The sequence below is a fragment of the Gouania willdenowi genome, chromosome 18 (assembly GCF_900634775.1).
Source record: "Gouania willdenowi chromosome 18, fGouWil2.1, whole genome shotgun sequence".
Lineage (NCBI taxonomy): Eukaryota > Metazoa > Chordata > Actinopteri > Blenniiformes > Gobiesocidae > Gouania > Gouania willdenowi.
In genome coordinates, this window is record NC_041061.1 from 15,453,835 (window position 1) to 15,476,024 (window position 22,190).

Genomic DNA, 22,190 nt, shown 5'->3' on the forward strand with positions numbered 1-22,190 from the left:
TCCTGGGTCTTCCCCGGGGCCTCCTTCCGTAGGGACGTGCCCTGAACGCCTCACTAGGGAGGCGTTCAGGGGGCATCCTAATTAGGTGCCCGAGCCACCTCATCTGGCTCTTCTTGATGCGGAGGAGCAGCGACTCTACTTTGAGCTCCTCCCGAATGACTGAGCTTCTCACCCTATCTCTAATGGAGAGCCCAGCCACCCTACGGAGGAAACTCATTTCAGCCGCTTGTACCCGTGATCTTGTTCTTTCGGTCATGACCCAAAGTTCATGACCATAGGTGAGGGGTGGAACGTAGACCGACCTGTAAATCGAGAGCTTCGCTTTTTGGCTCAGCTCCCTTTTTACAATGACGGACTGGTGCAGACTCCGCATCACTGCAGACGCCGCACCAATCCGCCTGTCGATCTCTCGCTCCATCTTTCCCTCACTCGTGAACAAGACCCCGAGGTACTTAAACTCCTCCACCTGGGGCAGAACCTCATCTCCAACCCGGAGAAGGCACTCCACCTTTTTCCGGTCGAGAACCATGGACTCGGATTTGGAGGTGCTGATTCTCATTCCGGCCGCTTCACACTCGGCTGCGAACCGATCCAGTGAGAGTTGAAGGTCACAGTATGTTGGAGCCAATAGGACCACATCATCTGCAAAAAGCAGTGATGCAATACTGAGGCCCCCGAACCAGACCCCCTCAACGCCCTGACTACGCCTAGAAATTCTGTCCATAAAAGTTATGAACAGAATCGGTGACAAAGGTCAGCCCTGGCGGAGTCCAACCCTCACCGGAAACGATTTCGACTTACTGCCGGCAATGCGGACCAGACTCTGACTCCGGTCATACAGGGAACGAACAGCTCCTATCAGGAGGTTCGATACCCCATACTCCCGGAGGACCCCCCACAGGAATCCCCGAGGGACACGGTCAAATGCCTTTTCCAGGTCCACAAAACACATGTGGACAGGTTGGGCAGCTTGACGGCATCCCTCACCCCCGGTGTCCACCAACGGGTTTGGGTTATTGCCGCCACGAAAGGCACCGACTACCTTGCGGCCACAGCACCGATCAGCCGCCTCAGCAACAGAGGCACGGAACATGGCCCACTCGGACTCAATGTCCCCCGCCTCCTCCGAGACATGGTTGAAGTTTTCCCGGAGGTGGGAGTTGAAGCTCCTTCTGACGGGAGACTCTGCCAGGCGTTCCCAGCAGACCCTCACTATACGTTTGGGTCTGCCAGGTCTAACCGGCATCCTCCCCGCCATCGGAGCCAACTCACCACCAGGTGGTAATCAGTTGACAGCTCTGCCCCTCTCTTTACCCGAGCGTCCAAGACATGCGGCCGCAAGTCCGATGACATGACTACGAAGTCAATCATCAAACTGCGGCCTAGGGTGTCCTGGTGCCAAGTGCACATATGGACACCCTTATGCTTGAACATGGTGTTTGTTATGGACAATCTGTGACGAGCACAGAAGTCCAACAACAAAACACCGCTCGGGTTCCGATCAGGGGGGCCGTTCCTCCCAATCACGCCCCTCCAGGTCTCACTGTCGCTGCCAACGTGAGCGTTGAAGTCCCCCAGCAGAACGAGGGAATCCCCAGAAGGAGCACTCTCCAGTACTCCCTCTAAGGAATCCAAGAAGGGTGGCTCCTCCGAGCTGCTGTTTGGCCCATAGGCACAAACAACAGTCATGATCCGTCCCCCCACCCGAAGGCGGAGGGAGGCTACCCTCTCGTCTACCGGGGTAAACTCCAACGTACAGGCACTAAGTCGGGGGGCAAGAAGTATAGCCACCCGGCCCGGCGCCTCTCACCATTGGCGACTCCAGAGTAGAAGAGAGTCCAACCCCTGTCGAGAAGGCTGGTTCCAGAGCCCTTGTTATGTGTCGAGGTGAGACCGACTATATCTAGTCCGAACTTCTCCACCTCGCACACAAGCTCAGGCTCCTTCCCCGCCAGAGAGCTGACATTCCACGTCCCTAACGCTAGCTTCTGTAGCCGGGGATCAGATCGCCAAGGCCCCCGCCCTGGACGACTGCCCGATCCACATTGCACCGGCCTCATATGATCCCTCCTGCGGGTGGTGGGCCTACGGGAGGGCGGGCCCACGTCGTCCTTTCGGGCTCTGCCCGGCCGGGGCCCGTGGGCAAAGCCCCGGCCACCAGGCACTCGCGCTCGAGCCCCAACCCCAGGCCTGGCTCCAAGGTGGGGCCCCGGTAGCGCCAATCCTGGCGACGTTAACTGCCTTTGTTGTTTAATGTACATATATAGCTATTGAACCGCTCTTAGTCGGACCCGTCACCTGGGACCTGTTTGCCTTGGGAGACCCTACCAGGGACATTAAGCCCCCGACAACATAGCTCCCAGGATTATTTGGGTACTCAACCCCTCCACCACGTTAAGGTGGCGGTTCATGGAGGAGGTAAATTGGCCACTAAATCCAAAATGAGGCGGAAGTGGTGTCAGTGACTAGCTGCAAATACAAGTGCAATAAAAATGCCAAGTGGAATTTAACTGTGCACAAACTAGAGTTGTGCCCAGCAAGTTCACACAATTCATTTCCAAATTTTACTGCCAAATTTATCTTTTGGCGTGACTCAAAATTGCCTCTTCAGCAAAGGAGAGCTAATCAAATCAAGTGTAGCGACAGGAATCTGAAACCTTTCCTTCATTTCAAACTCGTAAACAGAGGCTCCAATAAACACTGGGCAGAATTATGCGGATACCAATTCGTCATTTAGTTTTCCACATCTTTCTATCGCCTCATGTGAATTGATTTGTGAGCACAGCTCTGAGGCCTGTGATTGAATACTTTCACTTACTGAGTTACATAAGGATGAGTCACTAAGTGGCTGAGCACATTCAAAGAGCCTCAGAAGAGTTCTTTTGAGGCAAGAGTAGATCTGCATACAAATGTGCCCCCTATATTCAAAAAGAATCAATGGGTGACCATTGTTAGAATAATAATAGTAAAGCGGTCAAATTTTAATGTACAGCCTTATATGATCTGCTGAATGAAGGGCTTTCAGAATGAGTCTTTTGTGTAAGCCCTACCTATTACCTAAATGGTTGCACAACATTTGTTACCTTGACAATTAGTATTGTATAATAACGCAAGCTTCCTACATCACAGTTGATCTTTACATCTCTGCAAATGCATAAATGCACTGAGCAAGCTGATATCCTTTCTCCGAGTTTGAATGTGAGAATAATGTAAACTGACAGCTTACAGAAAGTTGGAAACTGTGAATTTGAATTAGGGCTTAGCGATATGGACCAAAAATATTTTTAACTCAATAACGTCTTACCAGAAAGATAATTCTGGGTAAAATCTGCTGATGCAAAATGCCACACAGGCTCATTTATGAACAAACAGCTGCAGCTGCTTTTGGCTTGTTCTCCTATAAGTGACAGCATATGTGAGTGAGTTCTGCAGTGTGGCTCGTTTAGATGAAGGTCTGGGTTAGGACCAGTGGGCGTACACTGGAGCTGTTGCCACTCAATGTTCTTGAAGCCAAAATACAGCGCTTAGGGGTGCAGCCATCTTGCAAGTTTGACGTCATTTGGAGCCAGAGTCTGTGCAGTAGGGCCCGGCTGGAGGAGCCCTGGTAACACGCCCCGCCCATTTAGCGTACTTCCCTGTTGAGTTACGCAGCCCAGCTATGCCAAGAACTTAAGTATCTTTCCCACTGGAAATTCTACCAATGTCTTGTTCAGATGATCAGGTCATAGAGGTTAGTACTAGTAGCTCAAAAAAGACGAAAAAAACTGAACAGAAACGTTAAATGTGTCTGGGCTTTCCTTCACTACGTAACTGTTTATGCTATTCACAAAGAGAGCTACACAAGATCTGAGGCTGTCAATCATTGTCATATATCACGTCAAATCCCGTTTTTCAACTTCAGATAACTTATTTAAAATAGACTACACAGAAAAATGAGCTCTTGAACACAATGTAGGGTGATAGTAACTAATGATCACAGTAGAGTTTAGGTTAGGAAAAGAATGATTAGAGTATTTTAACTTTACAGTTTGACCCACATCCCATCCGTTATCATTGAGGAGGCGGGGTTTATGACCTATACTGCTGCCAGTCGGCAGGGGGAGCTCTAAAAATAAAAGCTTCACTTCCACGTGAGCCTACATCATCCATTCTTTTTACAGTCTATGGTTAGGACGCACTCAGCAATTTATCTAACTGTGCTTTTCATGCTTGTCTGAGAAGTACCGAAAGCAGCGACTCCTAAAACCAGTATTTTAATAAAAAATAAAATAATAATATAAAATAAAAAATATATGGTTGTAGGCGATATTGTAATTTTCTATATCGCCTAAATAGAAATCTTGATTCATTGCCTAGGCCTAGTCCAAATAATTAAATAACAGGAACAATCTGAATTTTCATTTCAAAATTTCCCAAATTCCGTTTCAGGGTTTGTGCATTACGTCATTACACTTTCGTTTCCATTTGCGTTCCGTTTCATTGTCTTTCTCTGTTTTGATGACTTTAATGGCTATTAAATGTCTCAAAATTGTACCAAACATGCTAAATAGTTATTGGAGTCAACTACTGTTATTAATTTTATGTTTTAATGCTTATGCTTCAGAGAATTTATGTAAACGGGATGGTTACAGTGAATTTGGAGGTGTAATGCTTCTGCCATGACGTCACTGACGTGTCATCAGGAAAACGAGTCATAATAAACAAAGTTCTTAATCACAACACACTTCAGATGAAGCTCTGCGAACATTTTCAGTCACAGGATAACATGGTCACGACTATAAACTTAATACGTAGTGTGAGATTTTTGAGCAATTATTGGCCGAATTGTACATCCAGTATTTGTCCGTTTGTCTCATTTTGCAGTCATTCATTTACCTGTTTTCCAGTGAAAAATAGAGCGTAAATGTATGATATTGTCCTGACCTAAAACATGCACGTGAGACATTCTCGTGCTAAATGAAGAGTGAAAAAAACAAAACGAGTCTAATCCGTGTATCATTCGTTCATTCGTTTTTCATTATGTAACAAAAACATGAAAAACGAAAAAAAGAACACTCATTATTTGATATTTGTTTCCAAAACCAAAATGAAAATTCAAGCTCTTTTGCTTCGGTACAGAAAACGAAAAACAGAAAACAAACACCTTTTTTCGTTTTTTCCATTACCGATTTGCCAAAGCACGTGACCCGGAGGTGTACTCTCATCCGTCGCTAACGGCTATGCTAACGGCAGTTCGGCATGACAAGATCGCTGCTTCCAACTGTGAATCCAAAACGTGTCCTTTTCGCTTTAGCTGGTGTTGGGCACAGACACGGATTGAGTCTGATTACTTTCTCCATTTCTTACGATTAGGGAAAACTGGAGGCCCTACATAAGTGAAGTAGCTTTTCACACGGCACAAGATATGTTGACTAACAAAAACAAAAATCAATTTGAAGTTTTTATCCCCACGCCTTAAAAGGTTTAAGTTCTTCCTATATGTAATCTGCTGTCTTACCATAACCAAAGTCCTAAATCAGGGGTGTCAAGCTTATTTTAGTTCAGGGGCCAAATACGGAGGAGTTTGATCTCCAGTGGGCCACGGAGTAATTTTAACATTACATTACATTGCACTTGTACGCATACGTAACATTAAAAATATGGAAAAAACCGACAATATTCAAGCAATAACTGATTGATATCAGTGCCAACAGGATCTTTACTTTAAATTTCCTTGATTATGTGACCAATTTCTCTTTAATTAAGGTAAATGTTATGTAATAATTTGAGAAAAATATATGGATTTTGTAAATATTTTGAGTTTTTTTCAACTGTTTAACATTAAAAATGACTGTAGCCATCCAATATAAGCACCGGGGCATGAGTTTTACACGTGTCCTAAATCATTAATATCAATCATCTTGTTCACAAAAGAGATAATTATCCATCCATCCATCCATCCATCCATCCATCCATCCAGGTGTGTTAACTGAGTACCTGACACATGAAGAGTACAGGGTCTGCCACCTGTGACAAGAGGCAGGCCATTTCCTCCATGCTGCTGTAATACTGCATCTCAGCAGTGTTTAGAAGGACTCCTCCACTATAGACACTTACGTGCACATTTCCAGCTGGAAAATCTGTGATAGGAAAAATCCCATAATAAGGGCAAAAAAACCATCAAGTGTTATATGTATGGATTTTGCTTCGCTTTGCTTCTGTGATTCTGTCTACCTGGTGCTCTGACACACAGGATTCTCTCGTTCCAGCGAACAGGCTTCACTCGCACTTTCTGATTCACTGCAGTGAACTCCACCACAGAGTCGTAGCCGGCCAACTCGTTTTTCAAGAGAATGAACACATCGGTGGAGCTCTGCCAAAACAGACGGCGTGGGGGGATAGCAGTGCATCCTCCGTAAGTGGCGCTTTATGGAAAAACCCAAATGGTTCACTACTGACTTGATGAGGTTCTCACCCCACGGGGAACTCTGCCAGGTATGACCACAATGGTTGATGTCACACCATCAGCTTCAGATGGCTGCCTTCGAGCCACCTTCTGCTTTGAACCCAACGGTTTCTGGATCACGGGGTTGACATTTGAGACAGACGTCCCTAAAAGAGTTCAGGATGAAATGGTTTTGATAAATTATGCACAAAGGAAAGTGTGTATTTTTATTTATTTATTTATTTTTTGATCATTAAAAAAAAATATATATATATATTTTCAGAACAGTACATAGCGTTGTGTGTTCTGTTTAGAGAGGGAAGATACTTGCATATACAGTACATACAGTAATATTGAGCAAATAAGGTAACAGGTAAAGCATGTAAGATTAAGATAAAGCTGTCTCTCTGTTCTCAGTCATTACAATATGTATAATATAATATATGCATAAAGGAAAAGTAAATCAAAATACACCCCATCCAGCCCATACCCACCCACCCACCTCACCCCGCGGACCCCAGAAATGGACCAAAAAGGAAAACCATAAATAATGGAAGGAGAAAATAAAAGAGAAAAGAAAGTAGTGAAGCTGTTCATAATAAGGTTTTAAGAGTTCTTATGGCGTGAGACCAAATTAATATCTTATTAAGCATGGTGCATTTTAGACAAAGTATGGAAGGCATCAACAATATCTAAGCATTAAGTGACAGATACGTCAATGTCCTTTGATTGACTTACTTTTTGTCCAATTTGTATTTCATTTGGGGAGATTTTGTAGAACAATTTGACAAAAAATTGCAGGATTTTGGAAAAAATTGGTTTCTTTCAACAGCAATTTACAACTGAATTTATTGGTAATTTACACACTGATTCATGTTTTCTCAGTCATTTTCACTTTCTCCTGCGAGTCAAATGGAGTGCTCTGAAGGGCCACATTTGGTCCTCGGATCTTGAGTTTCACACATGTGGCCTTAGGCAGTGGTTCCCAGTCTTTTTTGTACTGTGTTCCCCCCTTTGCATTTTTGTCAAATCATATGTACTCCCTCTTAATATCATAAGTACCCTCTCCATAGTTTCATATGTGTTTTCATTTGTGGAACATCTGGCTCTCCTAAACCCCTAAATGGCCATGTTTACACAAGAGCTTTAATTCCTCTTTATTTCAGAATAAAAGTTAAATCATCTTTTAACTGACCTTGTGAACACTTAATTTGGAACGTAATTGCAATTCCGAATTAAACTTAAATCTGAATTAGGTAGCTGGTTTATTCCGATTTTAGTTCCGAATTAAATGTGTCTCGAACATTGGTCCCCTAAGGCTTTATCTACAAATTCTAAACAATTAGTGGAATTTAAGGTGGAATTTAGTTCAACTTCTATTTTTATGTGATTACTTCAATAGTAAGTAAATACAGTCTTTTTTAATTATTTACTCCTATTATCAAAAGTGTGATAAAACTGGCCTTTACAGTATAAAATAATCCTGTTTCAATGAATTACAAGAAAATATAGTATTTTATTGAGCAATCTTACTGTTAGTTTGTGATGAATTGTAAAAAAAAAACCAAACCAAAAAAAAGGCTAAAAAGGAACTAGGAACATTTCCTTATTATTTTTAAATTAATTATTAAATATTTCTGAGTACCCCCAGCAATGTGCTCCTGTACCCCCAGGGGTACACATACTCCTGTTTGGGAACTACTGGCCTAAGGGAAAAAAACTATTTTACAGAAAATACAGTTACAACTTTGTTGCAGATTTTAACGACATGTATTGTTGAATATTCAACATGTGGCATTTACTCAAGTGCACAGTCCCTCATTGTTCTTTAAAGCTCTCGTCCAACAAAGCCCCAGCATCATGCAGTATGAATATACAGAGCACTCCTGTGTCACAACACAACTGTCAATTACATCCTGGTCCGAAGCTCGTCGCTGTAACGCCGCAATGAAGGCAGCAGAGTGCTCTTAAATTTGCATGGCTCACGATGACTAATTTGCATCCAATGTTCTTCCTGCTGGCACACCTGTTTAAACACGAGCCCACTCCTCCGCTTTATGATTTCACACAAATGGCGCAAGTGAAGAAAAAAAAAAAAAAAAGCCCAGACAAGGAGGCAGAGGATAATTGGCGGAGCAGATGAGGATACAGCAGAGTTTTACAGGGTATCTCTGCAGCCGATGTTAGGAAATCTTACATGTCATTCTTTACTACATAAGAATCCTTTGAAAAAAACCAAAACAGGTTTCCAAGCTGCTGCCCAGGCTCCCTCACAGATAATGAGCTTCTCTTCACAGTGTGGTTGCACCATCTGAATATCCCCCCCCCCCCTTTTTTTTGTGGAAGAGCAATTTGAGTAAAATGTTCTTGGTTTGCAAAGCCCAGATCATCAAAAAACACTCCCAATATTTTGCTAACATGCACCAGTAATAAGGCCTGAAACAGCTTAGCCTTTATGATAGAAAAACAAATAAGTGTCATCTTTATTATTTGTACTATGAGACTCATTTTACGCTATTCTATCAACATAATTTGTTCAACTCTCCAAATAATACATATTGAGCTGTTTTGTTGTCTTCTACAGTCCTAGATTATATAATTAGGCTAGCTTCTTTAAAAGTTATGAAATAATGGTTGACTTTTCTTAGCTCTGATGCTTCTATATCTACATGGTTAGGGTAACAATTTTATGCACCCAACGTTGCTGGATTTGTTTACGATCAACCCATTTCTATAATCAAATGACCAACAAATGATTTTTAACAAATTGTATCTCTACAACAGGAGTTCTCAACCTTGGGGTCAGCACCTCATTTGGCGTTGCGTGACACTGGGAGGGGGTCGCCAGATGCCTTCAAGAAACTAAGAATACTTTCTGAACAGTTTGAGGCCATTTTTGCTTATTTTAACCCTTTTTCTGCAACTACACCAAACTTGCCATATTTTAACTTATTTTTAACATTTTTTCTTGCCGCATTTTCACTCCTTTTAATGCATTTTTGCTACATTACTTCCATTTCTGCCATTTCTCTATCACATTTCAATGCCTTTTCTGTACATTTTTTCCACTTTGAAGACATTTTTGGCATTTATTAACCCTTTTCACCACTTTTCCCACCTTATGTCACATATGTCGACCCATTGTTGTGACTTTTAACCTCTTTTTACCATACTCCATGCTTATTTTTGCCAATTTAACCACATTCATGATGTGTCATGCCCATTATTTGCCAGTTTAAACTAATTGTTTATACTTGAATTACATTACACTCTACATTTCTGCTACAATTAAGCCATTATTGACACTTTGAACCCTTTTTACCACTATTTCTGTCCATTTATGGCCACTCTAATTTGAAACCAATTCCTGTGTTTTTTTTTTAATTCAATTTCACCACCTTTTCCACCATTTTTGTCATTTTTAACCTATTTTATTTCTGCTTAAAACAAGGATTTACATTATTAAGATGACTATATACTATGGCGCAATAATAATAAACTTCCTGGATAACAGTGGATATTATTCAGATAAATAAATACATGTGGTTTTTAATGGACAATGGACCATCATTTTGCTGACTTTATGAATGGACACCAAAAATCTCTTCTCTTTATTCCCCGTATTGATAACCCTGTCTCATCTTAAATGTTCATGTCTGTGTTCCACCACCTTCAGGTACAGTGAGGGTCCCCGGTCTCTGGCACCTTAATTTTGGGGGTCGCGGGCTGAAAAGGTTGTGGACAACTATTCTACAAGATCGATAGATATCTAGCAAGCTTGGTAAAGAAAAAAGCCTACATAAACATTTTTGACATAGAAATATATTTGTGAAAGAACATAAAGGAAAGCCTTCCTAAAGGAGGTAAAGCGGTTAAAATGCCACAGAACATCCCAAAACCAATAGACTGTTATTGTTTGTTTATACTTGTGCACTGTTTATTGGAAGCATATGGATGACAATATCCAACACATTTCATCTCAACTCTGTTATTTTAATCAAAACAAAGTTTTGATGGAGTTTTGAGGTATAGTGCAGGTGGGATTGCACACCAGGCTGCTTCACCAAATAAGATCAGGGACCGCTCTACCTTCTTTAGGGAAAATATAAGAATGATTAGATTTCACAAGCACTGCTGAAAAATCTATTTAAGATTTTATGGTTTCCATTTGAGGTTATAGTTTACTGTTGGAAAAATGATTAATATCTTACCTTTGCTCACTATATCAGCCACAGCAGACAGATACTCGCTGGTGTCTTGTGCTTTGGAGATGTGAAAGCACTCGTCTCCACTCAGTGGGACCAGTTGGAGCAGAGGTGTCAGACTGTCCACCCCACTCAGCAGCACCACCACATGAGCTGCAGGGCTCAGCACACGGGACAGGAAGAATCGGCGCGACTGGCACAGTCCCCGCAGCATGCTGGAGGTAAGAATGAGGATTTTGCACTTGTACTGGGCCATGTCCAGGAAGTCATCCCTCCGGCTTGAGACTGTGGTGATGTCAAAGCAGCGAATCCCAGCGTTTGAAATGTGACCAGCAAACACTGACTGTAGGTAGACGACCCACGACTTTGACTCGATCTCATAAATAATGAGCAGATCCATTCCTATAGTCCCCAAACATTCATATTTAGTGTGACCATCTTCTTTTCAAATGAGATTAATCAAATGCAAACAACCCCTGAAACTTTCTCAAACAAGCTCAGTTTAAATATTAATCTAAGTACATTATTTAATCATATTCACTGAATTATTGCAAACTCAAACAACCCCAACATTGCAAAAGGGCCACAAGTCATTGAGACATGCTAATGAAATCATTAATCACATTCATTGGCGGAGTATAAATGAGTGAAACAATGATTTTCATGGATAAATAATGCAAAGGGAGCTGCTTACCTGTGTGGCTCATGTCTACTGTGCTGCTGGTGTGCAGCTCACACTCTGTCCACACTGAGAGGGAAAACAGTGGAGCTTTTGTCACGGTCTGATAAGAGAGTTTCCTGGTTGGTTTGTCAGAAAAGACTCTAAATGACAGCCTCAAAAAAAGACCTAAAGTCAGCCTTGGACACTTACTCACATGAAGTAAAAAAAAAAAATTAAACAACTTTGTATTTCTTTAGGCCATTATCTTAATAGTGTCATACATATTTTGATCAAAACTTAAAAAATATGCCTCAGGCTGCTATATTTGTTGGCTAATGTTTTGTGTTGTTCAACTTTTAGACTGTAAAGTTAGATGACGAGTCAGCACTGTTTGTAATACAAGTTTCAATTTGGAAACTTGTATACTTTGTGAAAACACAAATTTCTTTTCTGAAAATTCCTCTCAGAATTATACTCATTCAGATTCAGAAAACTTTATTGATCCCATAGGGCAATTCATTTTGTAGCAATTCTCAGAGCAGTCGCATACATACAACACACACGGTGGTCAGTACATTACATTCACAGTCTATGGAGCAGCATCAGGATACCATTTACAATGAAATTTAATTTATACAATTAAAAATAAAAACATCAGAATACAATATCAGTTCAAACTACACCATTTGAATTTCACAATTTAATCCCAGAGGGCACAAAAGAATTGGAAAACCGATTTCTTTTCCGTGCCGGGGCGTTAAACGACGACAAACTCCGAAAACAGAGGATGCTGGGGCTGAGCCAAGATGCATTTGGCTTTTTTCAGTATTAATATCATTATATTAATATTTAATGTCAATATTTATGTCATAAAACACCAACTTACTCCAAGTCAATGGCTATAAATAATAACAATGTTAGCAATGAAACGTAGTGAAATATTAATGAAGTTGTTAGTTGAGTATGTAGTGTATTCACTATAGATAGTGTGAAAAGTTTGACCATGTGAGAAATACCCACATGTATATTATATTGGGATATTTCCTAAGTATGCACGGTGAGTACTCTAGTCATACTCAATCGCCCCATGATGCATTCTGGGACCGGCTTCAAGCTAAAAATCAAACATCCTCTTTTCAAAACAAAAGTATCTCTTCTTGTCTTCAATTGGTTTTAAGCGCTTTTGTAAATAGGGCTCTTGTTTTGAAGTTAACCAAAAGTTTAGTCAGCAGCACAATGGCAGGTCTCCGCAAGTTTACTGGATCAAATGACCACATGTTGATATTCTACTTGGTCACTTTCTCGCTTAAAATGTTTTCAGAACTTTTAAAGGTGGCGAATCAATGGAGATATTTAGCCTCAGTGTGCTTCAGGTTTTTGTCGTTGTAGGTTTGTAATGCATCTTGGGAAACTTGGAAGTATTTCAGTGGGAACGCTCATCATCCTAACCTTACTAATAGTGTGTAGTAGACAGTATATACTCATTGAGTGTGTAGTGTATAGTACGTTAGTATGCGGTTTTGAACACAGCAACACAGTGTCCAATTATTTACTCTACATTTCAGTCTTAATACACCATCCACTGCAACCTACTGTCATGGAGGATTACTCAAAAAATAACACAGTCTCACTCCCAACACATCACAATATTGACGTTCAGGAGGGTCCCTTTGGCGTCGTGGTAAATTGCTTTATTTCAAGATAGATAGTGGCTTTACAATGTTTTTATTACATTTCTAGTGAGAAATGTACCCATAACTTAAGGTTTTTCCTCGATGAGTTCAGGGACGCAGTGAGGGTTAGGTTTAGGGTTAGAAGTCTTTTTTTTGGTGTAAAGCAGTTTACGGACCCTCAGTGTCGAAAATTAATGCCAAGGGGGTACCCCGTGCGTTGAATACTAAGGCTAAAGGGTCATTCTGGAATGTCCATATGTGACGAGTTGGGAGTGAGACTGTGTTGCAAAAAACATCGCTCTTATCTGTGATAGCTCAAATTTTGCTGAACCCAATTATTTCACTTGTAGCTGTATTTGATGTTTGGAATATCTCATATGCTCCCAGAGTAGGTATTCATGTGAAAATAGGAAATAAATGCAAATAACGAAGGTCAAAGTCAAAGGGACAAGATAGAATGGAAGATTGTGAGTGACAGACTTTGACAGCTGCTTAATTAAGTGTGTCTGCAAAGCAAGCCAGATGAACCTTAGGTATGGTAAAACTAATGATGCACTGGGAATGGTGGCGTTGACCTGCAGTGCCGCTCACAGTTCTTCACTGAGACTAATGTAAAGCTCCCAGCTTCATTACATGCCTCCACCTGCCAATCCACCAGACCCCAGGTTCACTAATAGCAGTTTGTTGTTGTTGTTGTTGTGCGTTTTTAAAGCGACACCGAGTTGATCTTACAGGCATTAAACGTTTGAACTTGGAACTTGTTCTCTCCTCAGTCGATTATAGCTGTTGTGTACCCTTTGACTGCCAGCTGCTCCATTCTCAGGCATTTAGCGCTACATACGGGGACGCAGTCATGTTTTCTTCCTGTGTGCCCTGACTTTGCTGCTTAGCTATAGCATAAATATTTGTACGTGTCTTTAAGGACTTTATTTTATTCATAGAGATTATGACAATTAAAGTCTGTTACTTTTTCATGACTTTTTATATCAATTTTTACACGTCCTTGTTTATAATTGTCACCTTTAGCGTTAACAACAAAGCTGAAAATGCTAATCCTCTCTTTAGTTGGTGCCAGCAGGCAAAATGTAGAGGCCTTAAATGTAAAGGTTTATTTGTTGTTGGAACAGTAAGAGCCATTTTCCAATTTTTTTCACCCCCTAAAAAATAAATAAATACAGGGCATAATTTGGTGAGTATTGATGATATTTTTGGGAAGGTTTTAGGGAGGATACTTTAAACCAAACTTGAGATAAGAAGCTACCGGTAGCAAGAACATCTGAATCCATACTATGTGGAATGTGGATATAGAATTATACTGTAGTAAATCTTTTAAACCCAGAAAAAACATGCTGTTTCATGTTGCATGTTTCAGTTATTTTGTGTCCACAAATTCTTATTATTATCAATCGAGACTAACACACCACTGTAAATGTATATATTCTGACTTTAAGCAATATGGTACTAGTGTACAATATGTTTTCCTCACTTTAGCCCTACTGCTTTCTTAGCTTGGACAGTGTAGTTTGTAGACGACTGATTACACTGGTATATTTGTGTTTATTTGCATGCGTATGTGCACTTGTATTTAAGTCTGATTCTCCAAATTTAATCCTAATTAATATTTAATTCTTATTTGTGTGTTAACACTTTTTATATTTTTACTTTTAATAATGTATGTATCTTTTGTTCGTCTTTCTTTTCACCGTGTTTTAATTCTATTTGGAGCCACTATAACAAAATTAATTTCCTCTGATTCTGATTTTGATAGGACACAATCCCCTTCTCCCCATTATAGCCATTTAAATGTATTAAAATACCATCACCTCCTCTAATGCATGTCCATAACAAAAATCTAATGTAGCATCTCCAGGAATGAGGTGGATAGACCATTCCAATGATTAAGCACCCGTGCTCCAGATGTGCATCTGGGTTACAGTACAGTGGTCAGACAGAAATTTTAAGTATAAAAATTGCTTTTTTGAAAAAATTAAATAATTTGCGAATTAAATAATACATTAAGATGAATTAGCCTGTATTTCCACTTGTATGAAAGAAATGTATGAAATCTGCTGAACATTTCTAGCTGCATTTTGGATTTATTTTGGCAGGTCCAAAATGTTTGTGTTTGTGTTTTTTTTTTTTTTTTACATCATTATTTCTCATCTCTGTAACAGTTAGATTGGTACATTTGTTTTCATTCTTTATTTATGAAGCAAAACACTCCCACACACTGTCTACACTGACTTTTGCAGTCATAATTTTTTTTTAACAACAAAGATTTGTTACACATTTGTTACTCTTCATTGGAATTTGTTTTAATTATTATTTTTTTTTTTAAATATCGTAATTTGAGTATTTTGTATCGTGAGTTAACTGTTTCGTTACACTCCAAATGAACAGTGTTGGGCAAGTTACTGTAAAATTGTAATACATATTTGTATTACAATATTACCATCTCCAAAATGTAACGGAGTTACACTATTTTAAGTTACTTTTAGCTAATCGCACATTTATGTTATGTGAAGCCATTTTAAAATACTAATCTTATTGCATTGATACCATTATAGATTAATGTCTACAAATGTGACACCATGAAACACTCACCTTTTCCTTAAAATATTTGATTAACCTTTGAATCAGTCATCAGCACCTTAACATATTCTCATTTAACAATGTAAACATATAATCATTGCTTTAAAATGCACGACATTTGCAAAACAATGCCCAAACGTAGGCTGGCAAAAACATCCTCTTGCAATACAACATTTAATGAGTCGTCATAAAACAAATGACTGGAAATGTAAAATGTAACTGCAAATACTTTTTAATGTAATTGAAATAAGATATAACATTTCTAAATAACAGACAAATGGATATTATATCACAATGACAAAATAAAGAGTCCATTTAGTCCTGTTAAATAAATACAAATATACAAACAAAAATTTAGTCAAAAACACAAACGATAGCTTTAATGTTCAGGTATCATTAGGTATGAATTAATTAAGGAGTTTCTTCTTCTACGCTGCAGAAAGGAGTAGAATTCATGGTTTATTTACTTATTTGACTCCTTTTTTCGTTTTCATTGGGATATCAATGGAACTCATTTAAGTCTCCAAGTAACTTGTGTTACTGAGATTGTAATGAGCATATATATAATACATTATATTACTGCGTTACTGAAAAATGGAATATATTACAGTATCTCGTTACTCACCGCTAATGGCATTTATTATATGCATTTTCTTGAGATTTGATTTAGGGTAATGTTTTTGGCGCTAATAAACTGCTAATGGCCAATCATTAGCAGTTTATTACTGTTATTCACATCAGTCGTCTATAGTGACACGGAGGCAGTCCTTTGATACCAGCGGACGACGTCAACGCAGCTGGGGAAAGCTGCCGCTCTCCACCAATGAGAAGAGCCGTTAGTCAGCTGGAGGCGGGCGCTGCGAGTTAGCAGGTTTGCATGCGCGCTGGACTCGGACAACTTGATAGAGTAACAGTAAATCAGACAGCTCGGCTCGGCTCGGCTCGGCTTCGCACTGCTCCGGCACTGAAACTGTTACCGAGTATTTTTGGCTGCACAAGGAGGACCCAGTGGTGCTCGCTGTGGTCTCTTTTTCTCCCTCGGACACTCTCAAGAGTTGTTCAAACAAGAGCAACGCAGGGGACCGTTTTCACTCTCCTTTTCCTCCTATATATACACACCAAATTTTTATTCTTTCATCACACTGGAAATGTCCGAAAACAAGCCAAATGATGAGCCGAAGTTATCTACGACGGACAGGGTGGTGAAATGTAAGTGCACTTCATTTTTATTTATTTCATTTCATGTCTCACATTATAACATAGCAGACGGACTCCTGCACCAGTGCAGACAGACTGGGACGGGATTGACGCTGTGGTGCTGGTGTGGCGGTGGCACGCAAAATGTAGTCGAAAGAACAGTTATGGGAGGAAGAAGAAGGGTGTTAGCCGAGCTGTGACAGCGACAGGCAACTAGGAAGTGAGGGGTATAGCTCCACTGTGTGTGTGGACCACTGCGAGTAGGAATCGACCACAATATGTGTCAGAGAGAGTGGAGACCGCCTGTATGTAATGTGTATATACTGTGTTTTCACTAGTAACCATCAGAATATAGCACTGTGACACATGCACGCTCATTTTAATTCACATAGTGGGCTCTAGCTACTCTATGCACGCACAATAATATTGCACAACCATTGCATTCAACCCCTCCTAAGGGCCACATCCCCTAATCTTGCATGCACCAAGATGCTTTTTCTTCTTTTACCTCCTCCTTTTTTCTTTTCTTTTTTTTTTTTTTTTTAAACCCATTGCACAATGCAGATGTGTGCATCTTATAGCATGCATTCTGCATTGTGTGGTGTTTAGTAGTGTGTTCATGCAGCACGGGGTGGTTCTTCCTGCCTTCTGTGTTTACAGGTCTGACATTCCCCCTTTGCAGTCTACCATGAGAATGCCATAAAGATCATAATCTTGTCGACCTACCCTGGAATAGGAGCAGTATATAGTTAGTAAGGTGGACTGAAATGCTCCAAGCAGTGAAGCTCATGTATGTTTGAATATGAATTTAAATTCACTCATTAATAGGGGCAATTTATACATACTGTGCATGGCTATGGATAGCATTGTTTGTTTTTTGGATGCACAATCTGTAGATGCAACTAATCCAAGCCTGTGCAGCAGTCAGCACATATATACTGTACACAAGGGTCGACGGAATTTTCACTCAGCCTTTCTTTCAATTGGATTGACATGATTTGATCATGTGTGGCTACCAGTCAAGATTCTTTTTTTTTTTTTGCACAGTCACAATCTAATGTAGATTTTTGGGGTTGTCCCTATGCAACTTTTTCACTCCCGATCAGATACTGTTATTGCAGCCTTGCGTTATTAGCTGATAGCGATGTTGATCCAATGTGATATCAGCACAAATCATACATACTTTAATGACTTATTTTGTAGTGTGGAATGTTAGAAAAGGCGTGGTAGAGAGAAGAATACTCAGCAACAGAAACTGACCTATTCATTTATCATTTTAAAAAGTGCAAAATAACCAGAAGTTTACCTTAAACATACACAAATTCTACAATTTTTGTAGAATAAAGAGAAAATAAATTTAAAAAAAAAATCAGAAGACCCTGAAAGTTAGCCTTAATAAATACAATAAAAACAACAAAAAAACATCTCTTTAAAAAGTGCTAAATAACCACCAGTTTAACTTCAACAAAAGCAAATAATAGAATTCTTATAGAATGAGAACACCCTTAAAGATAACCACAATGAATCCAATAAAAACAAATTATGTATTAGAGTGCAGCAGAATGCAACCCGATATAATCCAATACTCTTTTTTTTTTTTTTTTTTTGCTGATATCAGACTAGTATTTGGACACCCTTTGTGAATTTACCAGCATATACAACATTTATCGTTAAAATGGCAAAAGGAAGTTTTTGAATAGTTTTGTCATCTCATTAATATTGGGAATGCTTTGATGTTTCTTGTTGATTTCACATGATTAGTTGCTTCCATTTGTTCTATACAGTTTGTATGTGTGGGGCAATAAAGCACAAGGCGTGCTGCCCCATGTTATCATTTCATTGCTCTTTGCTGTTTTTGATAAGAGCTTTCAGTTTCCCCACAGCTAGGAGAGGCGGGGCTTGAATTCGGAGATGCTTGAGCTTTTTGCTGACGAAGCTCCATCACAAATTTAAAAAACGTCTTTGTTTATTCTTATGCACTATTTGGAATTGAGAGAAACGCACTCAAAGTCAACCATTTGTGTGAAGGCTGCAATTTCTCTGTGAAATGAAGAGAGTTACAGCTAGAGTGTCTTTTTGTGTAATTTAGTAATGAATATTTCAAGAGATCATACCCCCATACAGTCTGCACCAACGTGAACTGAAGGGTGATAAAGATTAGATGTGACAAGTATGGGTTTTAAAGGGATTTACCAGTATCACTGGTTGAATTGGTTGTTATGGCGTGTTTTATGGATATAAAAGTTATTTTTTCTGGCCCTGTGTAATACTGAGACGTTTCAATGCTGCTCTGCTCAGTGAGAGTCCACGCTGGTCTTAATCAGCTTGAAATGTATTGATTCTTCATTATAGAAGCTGCCAGGGAATCTGAGAGCTAGGTTTATGTAACTCACTTTTAAACCCAATGTAAAGATGGAGAAAGTAATCAAACTCATTACTCATTCATCAAGTTTTGGTGGAGTCACTGTTTTGGTCATGCATCAGTATTATGACAACACAGACGCTGGCTGTGTACAAAGCACCTCTCCAAAATAACTGCAGGCTGTTGGTGTGAAGTCATTTGTTTGGAGCACCTACTTTACCGTGGTGCAAAATGTCAGTCCAACTTATCATATGTGCTTTGTATTCACTTGTTTTGTAAACAGATCAGCACAAAGCTCCTGGCACACAATAATCACTCATAGTTTAATCAACTTAGGTAGGAGAAAGTGGCTAATATTCATGATGTTATCTGGTATCTGACAATTTTCCAATAGCATGCGATGAATCCCTATGGTCATTGTCTTTCACTTTTTAGGCCTGGCTACCGGACTCAAAACATCACTGACTTTTTGTCCTTCTTCTTCTTCTTCTTTTTCTTTTGTACACGTGTTAAAATGGCTACTCCTCTGTTATTCAGGAACAGATCGGGTAGGTATAATCTATGGATGTGTACACGTTGACACATTTGCCATTTGGGGCCCAGGTGGCCCAAAAGAAGAATAAAAACGAAAGTCGATTTCTCATTTATTTGCGAATCAAATTTTACAACTGTTGGTGGTACAGAATCATTGGCACATACCAATATATAAATGGAGTTCATTACCCCTTACGTGTCACATGGGCGCCAGGGGGACCCCGGTGGCCCCATTTTTCAAATGACTACTCCTCTGTTAGTTCTTGTTAGATCGGAACGCAGTTTGGTACGAATACTCTATGAATGAATATGATGAGACGCTCGGAGCCCTGTTTTTGAAATGGGGTAGGTTGCCTGGGGGCCCACCCCCCATTTCCGGTAATTTCCAAATTTATGGGAACATAGTCTTGTGATATATTGTTTCAAAGGTAATTCTATGTAGATTATGATTATGCCCAGCACAATTTGATTACGGGCCCTTTTTATGCAATTTCCATTAAAATCATTTTCTCATTTATTTGTGAGTGAAATATTGCGACGGTGGTACCGAATCATCTCAGACACCTTTTTGGAAAGGAGGGGACGGGGGCCCACCCCTTTTTCCGGTAATTTCCAAATTTATGCGAACATATTCGTGTGATATATCGTTTCAAAGGCAGTTCAACGTAGATTACGATTTTACGTCGCACAATTTCATTTGTTTTACTCGGTCATTTCACTGAATTCTCAGGAACGTGGTACGTGCTATTCGGCGCTGAGACATTCCGCGGGCCCGGCCGTAGTTCATTAGAACTTGTTTTAAGACATGCCAGATTGGGTGCAAAGTAAAAAGTAAAATAATGGCTTAGAGTATTGTTAATTTACTCAGAATTTTTTTAGTTTTAGCATCGGCTTAAGAATTGATGGTAAAATAGGAGTAATCGAGTCGTCTGAAGTCTAATTTGTTCAAGGTCAGTTTAATTTTTTATCAAAATTGACAAAGGTTTTTAGTCACCAGAATCACAAGAGGATTTAGACAACCACTATTACTTCTAATTAAATTTCTAATTGCTCTCATTTTCTGCAATGGGGTTAGTTAGACAGTTAAAACGGATGGGGAAAAACGGAATTTGCTTCCTGAAATAAAAATGGCATTTTTGGGTTTTTTTTGTTTGTTTTCAGAATTATTTTTGTTTTAAGAAAATTAAGCAAACATTGCAATTTGACAGGGAACTTCACATGCAAGTTTTGGGATCATATTAATAGGCATTTACACACAACTTTTCACTGTAAATGAGTGAACAAAGATTCAGAAACGTTAATCCTCATGCAAAATATGACGCTAATATGAAATCACCTCGTGAAATGGAAATAGCTAAATGAAACGGGTTAAACCCTCGCCGACATTTTGGGATAATATCATGCATTTACATGCATTTTTCCACCGTAAAACAGGTGGCCGAATGTGTATCAACTTTAGCAAATGAACAAACAAATCTTGAGCAAAATCTCAAGTGATTTTAGCATGTGCATTAACCATATTTTACATGATTTCAGGAAGTTTATAAGCTAGTAATTACATCTGATTAGAGAAACTAGATGAAACAAAATGGAAAAAGGTTAAACTAAAGCGGAGATGGGTATAATCTTAAATTGAAATTTAAAATGTAAAATGGGATCCTCTACATTTGTAACCAGTGTTCTCCCTCATGGAGACTTCCACCAAAGCCTATGAGACATCTGACTCAATGATTCTTTGAATTACTAATTTAATATCATGTTCTACTATTTCACACCAGCTTTCCCCCACCTTAAACAATCTCCATAATACAGACAAAAAAAGGGAAGAAAAGCAATATTTTTCATTGGATTCTGTCTTTAAGAAATTAAAATAAATTAGGTCATAGTTTATAATCTTCCTGCTTTTGTTTGCATTTATTCTTTGTGTAGTTCTTATCTGGTAAAAGAAAAGTGTTGTTGCCCTAAAGTGTGATGAAAGTTGTTCTACAGTAGTAACACTCGCATGCGAAAGTAAAACATCACACATTCTTATGTTTTCATTATTCCTTTGGATGGCGGCTAGGCGAGAGCAGGGTTTCTCAAGCTGGGGTTAGGAAACGTTGGTCAGCAAAAATAATTTTAGGTATAGAGTTGAATGAACAGTTAAACCTATCCACTGAAATACATGATGCATAGACTGCATTTGGATATATAATTAAACTAGAAGATCAGTTACCTTTCATCTTGTGTATTTCATGAAAAGAATAATATTTGTGTTTTGAGCATTTTAAAGAAACTATTTGATAAAAAGCAATGGTAATCATAGACAAACATTAATATAGTCAATGAAATAAAGACACAAGTGTCTCAACTTTGAATCAATAAATACCCATCTATCCATGATGGTACAGCATGATCCTTTTCAGGGGAATTCCAAACAAGCAAAAATGAAGGCTATTAGCTGGGCTGAATAACACTGCAATCACACACATGCGAAATTAACTTAGTGCCAATTTATGACGACCGATTACCTTAACAAACTTTCCTATTCATGAAATGAAGA

At 39.4% G+C, this 22,190-nt stretch overlaps 2 protein-coding genes and 1 long non-coding RNA gene across 8 annotated transcripts in view; 2 read left to right on the top strand and 1 right to left on the bottom strand.

Moving 5' to 3' along the window:
- The window catches only part of LOC114480484 (uncharacterized), a 64,310-nt gene extending 53,466 nt beyond the window's left edge, over positions 1 to 10,844 (top strand). The window contains exons 3-5 of the long non-coding RNA XR_003676117.1: positions 6,249 to 6,394; positions 10,101 to 10,205; positions 10,654 to 10,844. This is a non-coding gene — a long non-coding RNA (uncharacterized LOC114480484). The remainder of the gene's footprint in view (positions 1 to 6,248; positions 6,395 to 10,100; positions 10,206 to 10,653) is intronic.
- LOC114480483 (B-cell scaffold protein with ankyrin repeats-like) overlaps positions 1 to 11,361 on the bottom strand; it is a 36,272-nt gene extending 24,911 nt beyond the window's left edge. Inside the window, exons 1-5 of the mRNA XM_028474662.1 lie at positions 11,324 to 11,361; positions 10,636 to 11,031; positions 6,455 to 6,591; positions 6,214 to 6,352; positions 5,977 to 6,119 (exon numbers count right to left, since the gene is read on the bottom strand). Coding sequence (XP_028330463.1) covers positions 5,977 to 6,119; positions 6,214 to 6,352; positions 6,455 to 6,591; positions 10,636 to 11,031; positions 11,324 to 11,336 — 828 coding nt within the window. The 5' untranslated portion in view covers positions 11,337 to 11,361. The remainder of the gene's footprint in view (positions 1 to 5,976; positions 6,120 to 6,213; positions 6,353 to 6,454; positions 6,592 to 10,635; positions 11,032 to 11,323) is intronic.
- A 5,059-nt stretch (positions 11,362 to 16,420) lies between these two features.
- Positions 16,421 to 22,190, top strand: part of LOC114480086 (serine/threonine-protein phosphatase 2B catalytic subunit alpha isoform) — a 100,599-nt gene continuing 94,829 nt past the window's right edge. For all 6 annotated transcript variants that reach the window (XM_028473900.1, XM_028473901.1, XM_028473904.1 and 3 more), the window contains exon 1: positions 16,421 to 16,764. In XM_028473900.1, the coding sequence (XP_028329701.1) occupies positions 16,704 to 16,764 (61 nt within the window). In that variant the 5' untranslated portion in view covers positions 16,421 to 16,703. The remainder of the gene's footprint in view (positions 16,765 to 22,190) is intronic.